This window comes from Coccidioides immitis (genome assembly GCF_000149335.2).
Source record: "Coccidioides immitis RS genomic scaffold supercont3.3, whole genome shotgun sequence".
In the NCBI taxonomy this organism is placed as follows: Eukaryota; Fungi; Ascomycota; class Eurotiomycetes; order Onygenales; family Onygenaceae; genus Coccidioides; species Coccidioides immitis.
Genome location: NW_004504308.1, coordinates 133096 through 149681, shown reverse-complemented (window position 1 = coordinate 149681; position 16586 = coordinate 133096). Strand labels below are relative to the sequence as shown.

Genomic DNA, 16586 nt, shown 5'->3' with positions numbered 1-16586 from the left:
CACCTCGAGAGATTGGCATCAGAACCGGGAGGAAAGGTCCAAGCTAAACTACACAAAGACTAGTATCTGGATACACGTTCATGTGGACGCCCAAAGAACGGCTTGATGATTGGCAGCTGCCAAAATCCGGCTCCACCATTCGCGGCTACTAAAATCTGTCTCGATGATTGGACGGTTGCTAAGATCCTGAAGGCGCTGCATATCAGTTGTTATTTATTCCCTTCAGGCAGGCTGTTGATAACTTCGGCTCAAGCAACCAAAACCGACAACGACACTAATATTGCAGTAACAAAATATTTAAATACCCCCAACTACCATGGAGGTCCGAATCCAATGGCCCTCGCCGCAAGCCAGCACATCTGCTGAGGCCAATCTATTGCAAAGCCTGCATCCGAGATATAAATTGCCGGACGGCCTAAAGTATGTATTCTCACCACTACTCTCCGTGGCCTCAGTGCTACTCCTTGTTTCGCTCTACTAAGCTGTGCAACTCTAGATGACTTCCAACGTCCAATTCGGAACGGCAACTTCTCAGAATATACTCCTTTCCAGCATGTATTCAACGTCGCAGGAGACTACATGCAGCAATCAGTACCACATCAACCAAGCATCAGGCATTTCCCCAGTGAACTGGACTTCACAGCTCGGTTCTTCTCAGGCGACAGAGAACCTCTACGATGACTTCAGCTTTCCTGTTCATCCTTCGATTGCACCAGCTTATACGGTCAACCCATCTTTCGCCGGAGCCCAAAGCGGTATCTGGGGAGTATACGGTGCTGCAGGGCCTGATGGGTTTGCTAACGGAACTGTAATAGGTGGCGACGTGCCACCTTCCTACAATACTAGCCAAGATATTGAAGGCACCGAAAAGGGACAATGTAAGGCATTGTCCATAGCTAGTGACGACTTGGGTGGCGTGGAGTCTTCAGCTTCCATCAATACCTTATCATCAAAGCGAGTTCCGCACACCGAAGATGTCCAGCAAAGGCAAGTCTAGTGCCTTATGTACTCCTCCATTCGTTTGTTCTAACGAAAGGGTATTAGAGGACACGCAAAATCATGCAATGGCACTTTTAAGTGCGGATGGAACGGTTGTAAATACAAAGGAACGTTCCAGCGAACGGAAGATCTGATTCGGCACGTCAGAAACCTCCATGTACAAGCCAACTCGTATCCGTGTCCGGTGGAAGGATGCCACCGATCCTTCAATCGAAAAGACAATTTGGACATGCATATTCGCCGAAGACACGATAGGAATGTGAAAGGGTTCCGGGTACACCCCCGGTGCCAAAAATAATTGCTTGCTCACGAAGTATATATGCAGGAGCATAGGGCTTGTGGAATTACTACTATGCATTTCTCTGCATGCAATATTGGAAATAGCAACGGAGATCTTAGAAAGGCTATATATATGTTCACACACGCCCGAAATGAAATATCACATCGTCTTGGACTCATATCCCAGCATCCTGTGAGTCAGCAAATGTATCAAGTAACCGACAGATAGCCAAGTGGCCGTTTTGCAAAGCAAATTCCGTTGCGCGTTCGTACTGCACACAACCGGAGCTCATGATATCAGCACCACTCATTAGAAGGAACATCACCATATCTATACGTCCATGTTCTGCCGCGCCTTCAATCGCCGTCCTTCCTCCGACTTCTGCGGGTAAGGCATTAACTTCAGCCCCTGCTTCCAGCAACAACTGCGCCATCTCAATATTACCTCGAATGCTGGCCAATTGGAGGGCAGTAGCGCCATATGTTATGAAGGCGGGAGCATTGACTTTGGCTCCGTGGTGCAGGAGTAATTGGACGACATCAAAGCTGCTCGTTTCTGCGGCTAATTGAAGAGGTGTGCGGCGAAGGTCCTGGGTAGCGGCCTTGTTCACATCCGCTCCAAGCTTGATTAGTTCTCCAACCGCCGGAACACTATTCTGCTCGATAGCCAGATCAAGCCCCGTTCTGGAGGGCTGTGTCTTTGCAAGTGCATTGATTTTCGAATTCGGGGAATTAAGGATTAATGTGACAATGAAAGGATCGATATGGCCCATCCCTTCCACGGCAACACCAAGGGCTGATAACCCGTAGTGAAGTTTAGCCTCCAAGAGCAAATAGCGTTTGAGACCGGGTTTGGCCCTAGCAATCCAATTCACTTGAACCCCAAATTTGAGCAATGCCTCGGTCTTGTCCCTTTGATTTTCTGTGATAGCTAACTGGAGAGCCTCACAACCATAGCCATGGGGGATGATTCGATAGCGAGCCTGATGAGTCTGTAAAAGCAGCAAAAGTATAGAAGTTGGCCTAAAAACTGCTGCTACAAGTGCTGCCTCATCTATGTTGGCCCCGTGGTCAAGCAATTTCTGGACAAGCAAGAGGCTGCCTTTCCAGACGGCCTCGAAAAGCGCGCTAGATCCTGAAAGCGTCGCATGCGGGGCATTGATATCAGCGCCGGCTTCTATCAAGATATTTATAATGGCAACGTCTCCGTTTTCAACTGCCAAGGATAGCGGTGCTCTGTCTGAATATAGTCCTTTTGCATTTAGTTCTGCTCCAGCATAGATGAGTTCACGGATAATCAAACAATCGCCTGTGTCAACAGCTTCGGAGAGGACTGTTCGGTGCTCTGCATCTTCCCCCTTCAATCCCTGCTGCTTAATCTCATTCACGGCCACACCGCTTCTCAATAGGTGGTGGAAAAGCTCTGTATTTCTCTTTTTCATTGCGGCCGCGAGTAAATGTGGGCCATCCCCCAAAATTTCTATAGGGCATGTCCGTAAGAGGATCTCGATAACATCTCTGCTTTCGTGCAAGATCGCTTCGATTAATGATCCTTTTAGATGTTCGATGGCGTTTGGCCGAAACCGAGATTTAGGGCCAATAAGCGCGCGAAACAGACCGACGCAGTTCTCTCGGGCAGCATGTCGGAATTTGGCATCCAACCAAAAATCACTATGAAGTTCAAACTCTCCCTCTAGTGCATGTAACGCTTCGATAAGGCCCACATCTTTGACTAGGATGGCCTTACATAGGACAGCCTTGAAACAATCCTGTTTACGCTCATCTGCTGCAGCGTTCAGGAAGGCTATTACCATTGCAGTGTCCACTTCTCCAATCATTGTCTCCAGCGCTGATGGAGTAACGGGTGCCCCAGCCTCGAAAACCGATTTGATAAGGTCATTGTCCCCAATGTAAGCGGCGTATATGAGCGCTTGCGCACTATTCCATGGTTCGTATTTCATAAATAGCTTTACAATTTCTTCGGGCAAATCATCAAGTTTGCGTGGAGGTCGCACTCCGCGCTCAAGCAAAAGCTGCAACACGTCAATGTTCTCATACGAGCTCGCAATTTCCATAAGTCCATCAGATACGGGGGCTCCGTATTCCATGAGAAGGCTGATTAGTTCGATATCTCCATTAAGATCTGCTGCTAATTCCAGCATAGTATCCCAATTATCCTCCTCGTCGGGCAGATCAACGTTCCACATTGGCCCATCTATCATCGCTCCAGCCTCTAGGAGCTGGCGAACGACAGCAGTGACATTTTCAACGTCCATAAAGGAAGACCTAAGAGCATGTACTAATGGAGGCGTTTTAAACAGAGGATTCACATTGGCGCCTGCATCAAGAAGAAGTGAGACTGCTACAGCATCCCCATTAGCAGCAGCTACTGAGAGCGGGAAATCGCCAGTTTCAGGGTTGACATTAGCCCCAGCCTGTAAAAGAATTTTAACCAATGCAGCGCCATGACCGTCGGCGAAACCAACTCTTAAAGCACAAGAAAGAGCAGGAAACTTGTTGACATCCGCTCTAGCGTCCAATAACACTCTCACGAGCTCCAGAAACCCTCGCGTACATGCAAACTGAAGCGGAGTTTGTAAGTCCAGTAAGCCGATCCGCGGAGTTTCTAAGTCCGGTAAGCCGATCCGTGTGTCGGGGTCTATTGTAGTATGTTGCAGTATTTCCTGCACCGTGACGGCATCTCCAGCCTTGACAGCAAAAGGGAAGAGGCTTTCAGCAAGTGCTTCAACAGCTGGGCTTCTTATAGAGAACATGCACTTCCAAGCAGCTGGGGGGAAGTAGCTTCGGAGTTGGCCATACAGGGCTTCGTATTGTTCATCATCGATGTTAATTAGCTTGTTCGCAGCCAGGTATACAAAGAGCCGGAAGGCCTCCTCCACTGCTGTTTGACTGCGATGCGCAGGGTTCATGGCTTCCATAGCCTGGTTGATCAAGCCTAGGCTACGTTTTTCTTGTACACTTTGGTCCAGTCCTTTCGAACACGCTTGGATTGTCAGCGGGTCAACAGTCTTTGTAAAGACGCTGTTGTAAGTTGCTACCTGGCCATGTCAGTATACACTTCAACCATATGCAGGTCGAAGGGAAAAGGAATCACAAACGACAACCCCCCTCACCATCTGCTCTCAGAATAGAGAATAGCTCAGCACATGGCAGTATAGCGAGCTTTTGGATACATGGCTGCATGATTGAAGAAGGGTCAAAACTCCCAGAAAAACCAAATGAGCCTGACAAAGCCGGGGATTGTATCAAGGCGAGTTCCTGTGGTGCGGCCTCTGTCCGTGGTGTTCGAAGCTTTACTCCATCGGGGGTTTTTGGTGGTGGTCCTAGATCGGAAAGGTATGTCAGATCAGTTAGCTAAAGGCGCCTTCATATTTACCTTCATTGGTTATGCCCATCATTTCCGACAGGCTCATATATCGGGAGCATTGCCTTTTGAACTTCTTTGGACAGATGACTCGTTTGTTCAGGAGCATTTCTGTTTCCTTTCGCTCTCTTTTTCTTTTTAGTGTCTTGTAACCCACGATCCTCCATTCCTCCTTCTTCAACTTCTTACGGAATCCCCATTCTTTGAACTGAGCCTCGTATTGACACTCCCTTTTCAAAGTCAGTTGAGGGTAGGTAGGATCGTTTGTCATAAAGGATCCGTACGTCACTTCCAGCCCCTTCGGAATCATCGTCGTCCGCACCTCTTTGAGGCTCATGTTTTGATGTAGGTATAAGTCCTCCAAAATGTCCTTGTAGTTGTCCCAGCAAATAGGTCCTAAACTCGCCATGGTGAGTCGGTGCAATCCTTGTGGTAGAGGAAATTGTCTTCGAGAAACATGCATCCGCAGTCAATGCAGTCTGTTTCTCCGAGAGAAACCCAAGAAGAAGAGAGAAGTTCCAGATCAGTTTCTTTTGGAGCTGATCCGAATGAGCAATCGCCTTCTGAGCCGCCTTGTTGTCTTTAACGGACATATTAGACAACAGCTGTGACGCAAGAGCTCAAGTCACCCCATTGGTCAGCTAAGAAGACTGGAGCCTTGTGCTACAGTGGCAAAGGACCAAAACCTCCCTGCGCCCAAGCTGCGAGGCGCAAGCCGCTTGCAGGGCTTCTGAGTCCAGGGCCAGTGAGGAAACGTCCTGATTGCGGTCCCCCAATTCCGATCTGCTTCGACGAAAACCATACCGTCACTCACACCGCCATTCTTGGGTATCTCAGCCTTGTCTCACCCCGAGGCAATTTCAATTGACGTGTCATTTTGTCGCTTCTACTGTCGAAGAGAGGTGTATGCAACTGTGAAGAATAACAAACATAGGCAGGGAAGGTTATGCATTTCAAAGGGCGCTAACAAACAGCAATTTTTCTCCAGTAGGGGGTCAATCAGATGTTCATTTGACGAACCAGGGTTGAGTTGATTTGTACCGAATTGATCTTCACTGTTAGAACCATGCTTCAGGAAGGCTCATGAGTTAAAGCCAGGACACTTTTTAAAGAATTCAACAACCTTTTGAGGGAAATATAGGAGAAGGCAGTACTCCGTACAGAGTACAGGACACAAATATTTCTAGTTCCCTTAGCTAAAGTGCAGATAAGGTGGTTCTGGGTTCCCTCCTATTCTCCTTACCTGATCGTTGCCAGGCGGGGCAAGCGAGAGGATATACCAGCGAGTCGCTTGCGCTAAGTAATCCGGATCAGGAACAACTAAGTTAGTTAAGTGGATCTCTTAAAAAATTACCTCTGGATCAGGAATATTTTTTGATCACAAATTGATTCCTCCTCTTCTACGGAGTACGGAGTACAATTATATCAAAAGAAAAATCATTAATACAAATAAAGTGAACTGATTATATTAGGCCCAGTCTGGGTGCCAAATCGGCAAATCCCCCGTACAGGCCCCGGGCGGCCCGGGCGCCACCATAAGATCCCGACGCCCCTGGCCCGGAAATAGACAAGAGTGGCCGTACTCCGTACAGGGACTCTTTTTTTTTTAAGCGCCGGGCGCCCTGGACGCCCTGGGCACCCCCCCGGGCTTATTAAGATTTTTGCCGATGCAAAGTGGCCTGGGTGCATTTACTTATGTTTAGGCTGCGGCCAGACCCAACTATACTCAGATTTTGGGTGCCATGGTGTTCATCCAGTCAGGTCAGATTGTCTTAGAAGTTCTGGATCCACGGATAAGCTTATTGGCTCCTTCTCTTTGGATAGTGATACTGATCCTGAGATATCCATTTTATGACTTTAAAGAATGGGTGAGAAAGACAGGTCAAGGGCTTTTGTGATCACTTGAATGTGATTGTGTTGAATGCGAAAATGACTGCGTTTTGGCTGGTGAAGTTTATCTTTAAACTACAGCCACCGTGAGACTTTACTAAAGCTGGTGAAATTGTTGCCAAATTTCTTGCTTTAACTTCTGAATGAATTTGTTTGAAAAATTGTTTTGTGAATGTTGGATATACCCAACGCTTGGTGTGCATTGTTAACTACGTTAAAAATCAAGATTACCCACCAGATTATACTGAATTAGGCAAATAGTGGAATGTTGAAATGTTCAAATCAATGTTGCTAAAATACATCTATTTTTGAAATGCAAATTCGCTTGTCGTGTTTGCTGGTCAAGAAACGAAGTGAAGTGTTTTGGAGTTTGCTCTCGAACTTGGACGGCTGTCTTGGCGATGACATAAGTAACCAGCTCACGAGCCAAGCTAAGAAGATGACAAAAACTCACAATCACATGTCGTGGTCGATCTGCCGTCGATGAACGTGGGAAAATTGGCAAATCAGACCTCACTGATGTGCTGGCGGGCAATATTCTGAGAACAGGCCCGGTTCCAGAGAGCCTGTGTTGTCACTTCTGACATTGAACATCACCGTTGTCCGCCTCACACAGGAAGGGTTGGCTGGTTAGGTTCACTACTAACTAGGTTTGTTACCCACCAACAAGCTCAGCGTTAACTCTCCACCCACGTTGCGGATTCACGGGTTGGTCTGTCACTTGGGTGGGACCGTGCCATGGTCGAACTGCCTTCCAGAGAAGCGGCGGAAGAGCGAAACAAACCCGGCGTCCAGCAGCGCGCGAACTCCCGGCGAATGACATCCCGCCGTAGCAGCACCTCGCTTTCTCCCTCGTTCGTCGGAGGTGTATGAACCTGACGACCACCATGCCTGCGGCTGTGGCGCCCGACCCTCCAGCGCAGCTCGCCGTCTCGTCACGGAGCTTGAGCGACAGCAGTGACGCAGCTGGTGCCTCCAGAACGTCGTCGTCCTGCCGGGCCTCGTCGCCCTCGCACTGCCCGACCCATGCCTGGAATCCGGACCCACCGCCCTCCTCCCTCCAGCCCGTCTTTTCTTTTTCTCCCTCCCTGCCGCCGCCCTGCCCCTCCCCCGCGATCTCCTCCTGTCCTCCCAACACCCTCTCTCCTCCAAATCTCCTCCAGGGCATTGTGTCCCAGCTCGCCATGGCGTCCTACATCGGGCGTCTGCTCCTCTACCTCTTCCAGGTCGTGCCCAGCCTGCTCTACTGGGCCATCACCTTCACTACAATCACCGTCCCGACAGCGCTGTTCACCCTCTTTTCCATGAGCTTGACCTTTACCATGAACTTTACGACACTGTGAGTCCTTTCCTCTTACCTGAGGCGCTCAGCATGCTGCCAATCCCAACCCCCCCCCACAAAACTGGGCGCTAACGCTCCTCGAATAAAATAAAAAGTCTCATAATAGTATTGCTACTTGTATCTACCGTTAGCTGGTTCATCCGTTATCGATTTCTTAATATCTACTCCCGGTTACCGCCAGAGCCGCAGAGGAAAGAGCCCGAGATAGACCTCTTTCCCGACTCGCAGGATGGCGACTCAAAACCTGGCTTGTCCAATTACCTTGACGAGTTTCTCAGCGCCATAAAAGTGTTTGGCTACCTGGAGCGGCCCGTCTTTCATGAGCTTACACGAACAATGCAAACACGAAAGTTGATTGCCGGTGAAACGCTGCTGTTGGAAGAGGAGAAAGGCTTTTGCTTGGTCGTCGATGGATTGGTCCAGATATTCGTCAAGTCGATCCAAGAGCGGGACGATGATCGGGATGGCTGGCAGCTGGATGAAGCCGTTGAGGATTCGGTCGATGAAGATGATGAGATTCGGCGTCGGGGTCATCAGGGATACCAATTGCTCACTGAGGTGAAAAACGGTGCGTCGATGTCGTCTCTCTTCTCGATTCTATCCCTATTCAGCGAAGATATCAAATTACGTCATAACGAAGATATGGAGTCAAGCTCCTCAAGCTTTAACAATGTCCCCGCACCCGATTCAAACCCAATGAGCCCGGCTCTTCTTTTAGAGAGTCCCACGAGGGTGAGCTTTCCCGATCAGCGAGATATCCCAACGCAGCCAAGCGCAGACACTCTGCCCAAGGTCTCCCCTCTAGCTTTGGAGGGAAGCCCCGGTCCATTCGAGCACGATCCAAAGCCCCGCGGCCATCGACGCAAGAGGCCCTCAAGGCCTAAACGGGCCAAGTCCGTTCATCCCGACATTTTGGCGCGAGCTATGGTGGATACTACCATTGCAATTATTCCTGCGAGTGCTTTCCGACGCTTGACCAGGGTGTACCCGAAGGCTACCGCCCATATCATACAGGTTATTCTCACGAGACTTCAGCGCGTTACCTTTGCTACTGCGCATTCATATCTCGGATTAACCACCGAAGTTTTGAGCATTGAGCAGCAAATGACCAAATATACATCCTTCGACCTACCTAACCACCTTCGTGGAGCAGCGCTGGATAAGCTAAAGTCTAAATTTACAAAAGAAAAGGAAAGATTAGGCCCCGAGGACGGGACAAAAGGCATTGCGCTTCACAACCCGGCTCTCAACCGGAGAAGAAGGTCTAGTAGTTCACTGAGAAAAGATGCTGCATTACATGCTAAGCTTACAGCGGTGCGAGGAAAAGGGTCAGCTTCGAATCCTATTCGATATGGTGATCATGAATCCACCGGTGTTAGCCCTGGAGACTTATTATCTACCATACAACTCTCGCGCTTTGGCCCTCGATACGGAAGCGAGCGGTTGAACGGGAGGAGCGTCTTTTACGATGCAGCTTCTGGCATGAAAACTCCTGCTGGAGGGCCACCAAGTCCACTAGCGACCCCTGGACAACCGCTGTTTAGATTTCCGGCTCAAAATGTTACCTTCCAAAGACAAGATTCTTTGGATCAGGACGCTATTTTCCGTGAATCCATTCTTGATTGCATGATGAAGGCACTGGGGCTCACGGGAAGCACCCAAGACGCCTTGCGCAAAACGCATAATTCCGGGGATGCTTCCCCTCACCTAGTCTCCTACGACTCACGCCGTCAGAAAGCCGTTTTCAATAACGCCTTTGGTTTCATAGACCCATATGACGGCTTCGGCGATGGAGATTCTGAATCGCTCATGTCAATGTCCGTTACATCTGCAGGGGGCACGTCCCCGGTTCATAACCTTAGAACTGAACTACAAGATGAAATCGAGATAGTCTACTTTCCCAAGGGCTCCGTGCTCATAGAACAGGGGGAGCATAATCCAGGCTTATACTATGTCATTGATGGCTTTCTAGACGTCGGTATTCCTGTCAATGAAAAGGGAGAAGATCTTATAGGTTCTTCTCGGAGACCTACAGCCGAGGACATTCTACTACCAATTACAGGTAACGCCTCAAGGGTGTCATCAACGCTTGGTACCGCACATAACCAGAGGAAGAAGGCCTCCCGGCGTTCCTTGTATATGGTTAAGCCTGGCGGTGTTGAAGGATACATTGGTTCTATAACGTCATATCGATCGTTTACGGATGTTACCGCAAAAACGGATGTCTATGTTGGGTTTCTTCCACGAGCGGTGCTGGAGAGAATCGCTGATCGATATCCTTTGGTCATGCTCACGATGGCAAAACGGTTGACGACGGTCCTACCACGACTTATTTTACATATTGACTTCGCTCTCGAATGGGTCCAAGTCAATGCTGGACAAGTTATACACCATCAAGGGGACGAGAGTGACGCAATTTACATCGTCTTGAACGGTCGACTCCGTGCCGTCCTTGATAAAGGAGATGGAAAAGTTAGCGTCCTGGGCGAATACGGCCAGGGCGACAGCGTCGGAGAGTTAGAAGTCATGACTGAATCGACACGGCCCGGTACCTTGCATGCAATCCGTGACACAGAGCTAGCGAAATTCCCTCGGACCTTGTTTAATAGCCTTGCTCAGGAGCATCCTGGCATAACAATCCAAATTTCAAAGTTGATAGCCCAACGGATGCGTCACATAATAGACAACCCACTTGAAAAGGGCAGTGACAAAGGCAGCCCAGACAGCGCCAAGCCGACCACGTCTACTTTGAATTTACGAACCGTGGCCGTTCTGCCTGTTACCGCCGGTATTCCTGTGGTTGAGTTCGGGAACAGACTGTTGAATGCCTTTAATCAGGTCGGCGTGACGAATGGTGTCACTTCCCTCCACCAAGCCGATATTTTAAACCATCTTGGCCGACATGCGTTCAGCAAGATGGGTAAGCTTAAACTCGCGCAGTATCTCGCAGATCTCGAGGAGAGATACGGAATGGTTCTGTATGTTGGAGATACAAGCGTCAATGCACCCTGGACCCAAACATGTATTGCCCAGGCGGATTGCATTCTTCTTGTCGCCCTAGCCGAAGGTTCTCCTGCGATTGGTGAATATGAGCGCTTCCTTCTTGGGATGAAGACGACCGCAAGAAAAGAGCTTGTTCTTTTGCACGCTGAGAGATACTCCCAACCTGGTCTCACCAGACAATGGTTAAAGAATCGGATGTGGATTAACGGAGGTCATCATCATATCCAAATGGCGTTCCGTCTGACAGCGGAACCCGTCCATCCAGAGACTAAACGCCTCGGCGCCGTGCTCAAGCAGAGAGTTCAAGTCATCCAGGCTGAGATTCAAAAGTACACCTCTCGCAGGATTCGCCAGACGCCAGTTTATTCCACATCGACCCCGGTCAAAGGTGATTTCCACCGGCTCGCTCGTCGTCTATGCGGCAAGTCTGTCGGGCTAGTGCTGGGTGGCGGAGGTGCAAGAGGTATTGCCCATATTGGCGTGATAAAGGCACTGGAAGAGGCTGGAATCCCTATCGATATCATTGGAGGCACATCCATTGGATCCTTTATTGGCGCATTATATGCTCGAGACGCGGACGTTGTCCCCGCATACGGCCGCGCGAAGAAGTTTTCAGGACGCATGGCCAGTATGTGGCGTTTCGCTTTGGATCTCACTTACCCCTCGGCTTCATATACCACCGGTCACGAATTTAATCGCGGAATATTTAAGGCGTTTGGGAATAGCCACATTGAAGATTTCTGGCTAGAATTCTATTGTAATACGACTAATATCAGCAAGTCACGACTTGAGTTCCACTCGTCTGGCTACGCGTGGCGGTATGTTCGTGCTTCTATGTCTCTAGCAGGCTTGATACCTCCTCTCTGTGATGAAGGTAACATGCTACTTGACGGTGGATACGTGGACAATCTCACGGTTGCACGCATGAAATCTCTCGGCGCAGATGTCATCTTCGCCGTTGACGTTGGTGCGATCGACGACAACACTCCACAGGGATATGGTGATTCCCTTTCCGGCTTTTGGGCGTTAGTCAACAGGTGGAACCCGTTTTCCTCCCTCCCTAACCCGCCAACACTCTCCGAGATCCAAGCTCGACTCGCATACGTTTCGTCCGTGGATGCTTTAGAACGGGCCAAGTCTACGCCGGGATGCCTTTACATGAGGCCCCCGATCGACGCCTTTGGGACTCTGGATTTTGCAAAATTCGACGAGATTTACCAGGTTGGGTACAAGTTTGGCAAAGAGTTCTTGGACCGGTTGAAGAACGAAGGTGGATTGCCGATTCAGGAGGAGACGGAAGAGAAGAAGAAGCTAAGACGGACGATGGCACCGCGCCGGGCGAGTATTTGATCCACTCTACGAGAAGTGGCATGTCCATTTGTGAACAGCGAAAAGAAATATTTGATGGTGGCTTAAGGGGCTTTTAGGTGTGAATCTCAAGGTGGAAGGGGCGCCTTTTCGGTTAATAAATAGCATCTGGATAGTAGCTGATTGCCGATCCATGTAGATAATAACTAACCTATATGTATTTATATAAAGGCTCGTTTCTAATATACATAGATAAGGTCGCGTTCTTTGTATCGCCGATGCATGTCCCACCGGGACGCAGGAGAAATAGGGTAACCTTGTCCGGAAGTACCACAACATTTACATGCCTGTGGGCGTCGAGGCGAATAGTTCGAAGCTCACCAGAGTTAAATTTAAACACAATGCCTTCATCAAATCTCAAATAAGAAGAAAGCGCAAACTCGTAGGATTCAATTAGGATTATCCTCAATATGAAATCTGATACCGGATTCCTCACATGATGCCCGGAGGGATCCAGTGGCCCCATAGACTCCTTGCTTGATCTTGTAAACTCGCGGCCAAGTAGAGTGGTCCTGGGGAGCCTCCCGATCGCCGAATGTACCTCGAAGTACTATCTCAACAAGATTAGGCGTCCGCTCTTGTCGGTTGGCAACTACCATATGAAGTTGCGACACGAGAATTGGAAGTAAAAGTTCAAAGCAATCTGCAATGCGTAAAGTCTCAAGCGTAAATGGAAGAGTGTCCGTTAGAGGGGTGGCTGGCGGGGTGATAGCATCAATACCCATATCGAGGAGTTGGGTGTACCTGAGATGAACGTTCCTCAGTGCTGTAAACTCGACCAGAGATCCGAAGTACCTATCCTCGGATTCAGTGCACAGGGAATAATGGCGGGAATCGTAATCTAACCAGAGACTTCGGAGGGTTGACTTTGCCCCTTCAAGAGACGTACGAAATGCACATGGGTCAAAGAAGTCTCCAGGAACTCCTCCGTCGGCATGTTCATACTTAAATAACTCAAGGCGTGCACAAGAATAGATTGCATCGAACATGCCTCGTTTGCCATTGCTCGCAGAAAACTCGATCTCTGTGACATTCGAGGTGCGGAGCAAAGGCTTCTCGCTCTGCGGACTATCGACCTCGCCTACAGAATCAGTTTCGCAGAGGTCGTCCTCGACGGGGTAATCTTCCGTGATCATGCCGCCATGAAAGCTGCGGAGAGATGGAAGCTTCAAGAACGGCAAGACGCGGTATAGCCTGAGACCTCCCTCGTCTACATCGTACCACGAGATGGAAATATGGGACAGTGATGAGAAGATAGGTTTCTCTAGGAACGGTTTCTCTCTGCTGATGGCCCGCCCCACTATCCTATCAAAATGTTTTGCGCCATGGCGGACGTTCACTTTTAATTCTTTGAGGTTACAGAGTTGTGTTAGGATCAAGGCGATCCACGGGTCTTCATTGATGCTTCCCAAGAGGTCTTCACTCCACTGATCCTGTTCTCCCTGGTGATGACAGACACCTGATAGTGCTGACCGGGTAAGAGGCAAGAGGGTAGTTGATTCAGCCACGCCTCCATACCCAAAAGGTGAGCCAATGGCTAAGACCCGCACCGCTGATGCCAATCGGGTATCTTGAAGGATGAGCTCAAGAAAAGAGCTCAGTTGAGAGGGGCGCCTGTCGAGCGCACCAAGGTTCATGAGCGACAGAGACCTGTAGAGATAAGGAAGCAGGAGGCAATGAAAGCGGCGGCAGCAAAGAACAAGACTTAAAAGACTCTCATGTTGGCGGATTTGGAGGGCGACGAGGATGAGGATATCGTCTGGGAGAAATGATAGCATTGTCGGCTGAACTGATGGTCAGTTACTGCAGCCAGGAAAGTTGCTGATGTCGTTCCCGATGGGAGGGCGATATCTACAAATCCTCCGACGCCGTTGTGGCAGACAGCTTTGAACACAGAGCTATGAGCCAAGTTCATCCCGCGGCTATTTTCGTTGCCCTATCGAGTGTCCTCTCATGAAGGATGCGGTGATCAGGCACCCACCACATGCAGTGTTTTGGCACTCCGAGTTGGACAGGCCAGAAAAAAAAAAAATAAAAATAAAAAAGGGAAATAATAACACAAAAGACATCATCCGGAGAAAGGATGTCTGGACTTAAAAGTATTAAAAAAAAAAAAGAACTGCGGCTTGCCCGGATCGAACGGGCGACCTTTAGATTGCAGACAGAAGCAGAATCTTCAGTCTAACGCTCTCCCAACTGAGCTAAAGCCGCTGGTTGCTGAGATAACCACTTCATTATGATTAACTTTTCCTTCATCAAGAAGACATAACACTTTAAGGGGTGTCAAATTCCCATTCTTTGCAGCAATCGCGTGACGGAATTAATGATAAGTAACTAGCCAAGCGCATACAGTTTATAAAGTTACAGTGGTATAGGTGATGGCAGGAGTTCCCAAAACAGGAGTCTAACTCCGTGCCAGGCTTACAGTATCAGCAGAGGAGGGAGGAGAGGAGAATAAGCTCATCTGGGCCTCACCAATTGCCATTGCGGCCAAGAGGCCCGTGGGGGCACGCCGGCCTGGATGTCTTAGACTTGCAGGGCATGTTAGACGCCTTGTTCATTTTACTACCTCCTCTCCCTCCACCCCTCCCCTACTTCGCGCCCCGGTCTTCCACGAAGTCATCGCTCGCCTCAAACTTGTCTCCCGCCTCCAATCCGTCTTCACTGCTTGGCGCCGCATGGGCAGCAGTCACATCCCTGCCTTCCATCGCGGGATTATCTCCTCCATCCACCGCGCTACTAATACTTCCTGGACGTGGCACCGGCTCCCACGTCCTTTCAGGAGAACTTGGCGGCTCTGTGGTGCCGGGGCTTTGCCCAGGATGATGAGGGAGGCTTTGGCTGCGTGTTCGAGAGTGAGTGGATAGGAGCGCATCCGCTGGAAGAGCCCCTGTGGCGATACCCTTGGCCTGACCGTCTTGGTTGTTCCACACGCCACAGCTGCCACATCTCCACGCACCCAGTTCTTCCAGCGTCCGAACACCGGGGGCCGCTTGTCCATTAACGAGGCGGCATTGCTGGCATATGAGAACCAGGCGGTTCTTCGGAAGAGTTTCATCCTCGCCCAGCAAAACATCCAGTACCCGATCATACCATCGCGGCGGGCGGGATTCCGTATAGACGGACGCGGAGAATGCGCTAGGGTGGAATTCCGGCTCATCCGCCTGGGCTGGGACTTGGGCTCGGGGGCGCGGTGAAAATCCAGCGGAGGTATGAGGTCGGTCATGTTGTGCCTGTGGAGGGGGAGAGATGGAGCCCGATTCAATTTGCCGGATGTTTGCTGTGGGTGGTGGAGCAAGCCCTGTTCTCCTCTCAGGAAGAGGAAGAGGAGTTCTATCCTTCGGGGTTCGACGTTTTTGCGAACCTCGTCCTTCGTCACTGCCAGCATCGTTGCCGGAGCGCTTTAGTTTGGCCGAGTCTCCACCATATTTTTCCAGGAGTAACTGCGTCGAATTGTACTTTGTCGCCTCCTTGAGCTTTTCAATAGTTTGGTCACGCTGCTTTTGGAGGTCGTCGAGGACATTCTGTGTATGCGAGATGCGATAGTTATAGAATTTTTCTGCGGCGAGTCGGACGACGTAAATACTGAACAGGTCAGCGCAAGGCCGTTGGCAGAAGAAGATCCTCAACAAACTGGAAAAAAAAAAAAAAAAAAAAGAAAAGAAAGAAAGAAAGAAAAAGAAAAAGAACAAGAACAAGAAACGTACACAACTGGCCCACCGCATATGGCTGTATATTCGATAGGACCCCATCGTCCCTGTCCCAGCACGAGGACGAGAATCAGCGAGTAGAGAATGTAGACAAAGCTGGTGTATAGTGTCCAAAGAGCTCTGAAACGGCGGGAGCGGTGCCGCAATTTGTCTAGGTGGATGTTTGTGTCTGCCAATCGCTTTGACAGATGGGATAGAGCTTTCTCGAAGGATGCCGGGGAGTTATCAGAGCCCTATTACGGTCAAGATTTCGCGTCGTCGTTCGAGATCCCCTGGGCGCCGGAATTGGGGGGGTACTCACCCTCCATGGCCAAAAGGACACCATGACTAGTTCAGTTTCCACACAACAACATTGTTTCAGCTGGGAAATTCAGTGAGCATGAAAATGGCCTTTTTTGCGAGTGTTCCACTAAGCTTGTGTGTATGGAAGTAAGTCAAGTATGCTCTCTCTCTCGACCGTAGAGTGTTATTTTGTGTCCAAAACGAGCCAGCAAGTCGGAAGCTTCCGATGATGGATTTGCCCAGCCACCCCACAGAGGCAGCTCTCTCTTACGTAATGTCACGTGGAGACTAGTTATACTAAATTAGTGTTCAGAATGGAGCCGACACC

At 49.6% G+C, this 16586-nt stretch overlaps 5 protein-coding genes and 1 non-coding gene across 6 annotated transcripts; 2 read left to right on the top strand and 4 right to left on the bottom strand.

The window, feature by feature from the left end:
* Window positions 1-235: 235 nt before the first annotated feature.
* On the top strand, window positions 236-2721 carry CIMG_08883 (uncharacterized protein). Its single transcript, XM_001241719.2, has 3 exons — window positions 236-420; window positions 497-987; window positions 1045-2721. The coding sequence occupies exons 2-3, from the start codon at window positions 497-499 to the stop codon at window positions 1295-1297; spliced, it is 744 nt and encodes a 247-aa protein (XP_001241720.2). The 5' UTR covers window positions 236-420; the 3' UTR covers window positions 1298-2721.
* Window positions 1455-5072, bottom strand: CIMG_08884 (uncharacterized protein; the record flags this gene model as incomplete). The annotated part of the gene is made up of 3 exons (XM_001241720.2): window positions 1455-4333; window positions 4413-4622; window positions 4676-5072. 3 exons carry the CDS (start codon window positions 5070-5072, stop codon window positions 1455-1457), a joined length of 3486 nt encoding a protein of 1161 aa, XP_001241721.2.
* Window positions 5073-7093: 2021 nt separating this feature from the next.
* On the top strand, window positions 7094-12471 carry CIMG_08886 (lysophospholipase NTE1). Its single transcript, XM_001241722.2, has 2 exons — window positions 7094-7892; window positions 7991-12471. The coding sequence occupies exons 1-2, from the start codon at window positions 7423-7425 to the stop codon at window positions 12246-12248; spliced, it is 4728 nt and encodes a 1575-aa protein (XP_001241723.2). The 5' UTR covers window positions 7094-7422; the 3' UTR covers window positions 12249-12471.
* Window positions 12472-12655: 184 nt separating this feature from the next.
* On the bottom strand, window positions 12656-14044 carry CIMG_08887 (uncharacterized protein; the record flags this gene model as incomplete). The annotated part of the gene is made up of 1 exon (XM_001241723.1): window positions 12656-14044. One exon carries the CDS (start codon window positions 14042-14044, stop codon window positions 12656-12658), a length of 1389 nt encoding a protein of 462 aa, XP_001241724.1.
* Window positions 14045-14386: 342 nt separating this feature from the next.
* Window positions 14387-14477, bottom strand: CIMG_15064. The gene has a single exon. It is a non-coding gene; the product is annotated as a tRNA-Phe (tRNA).
* A 70-nt stretch (window positions 14478-14547) lies between these two features.
* CIMG_08888 (uncharacterized protein) lies at window positions 14548-16455 on the bottom strand. Its single transcript, XM_001241724.2, has 3 exons — window positions 16278-16455; window positions 15974-16209; window positions 14548-15851 (listed from the first exon to the last, which is right to left on the bottom strand). Exons 1-3 carry the CDS (start codon window positions 16299-16301, stop codon window positions 14858-14860), a joined length of 1254 nt encoding a protein of 417 aa, XP_001241725.1. The 5' UTR covers window positions 16302-16455; the 3' UTR covers window positions 14548-14857.
* Between the last annotated feature and the right edge of the window lie 131 nt (window positions 16456-16586).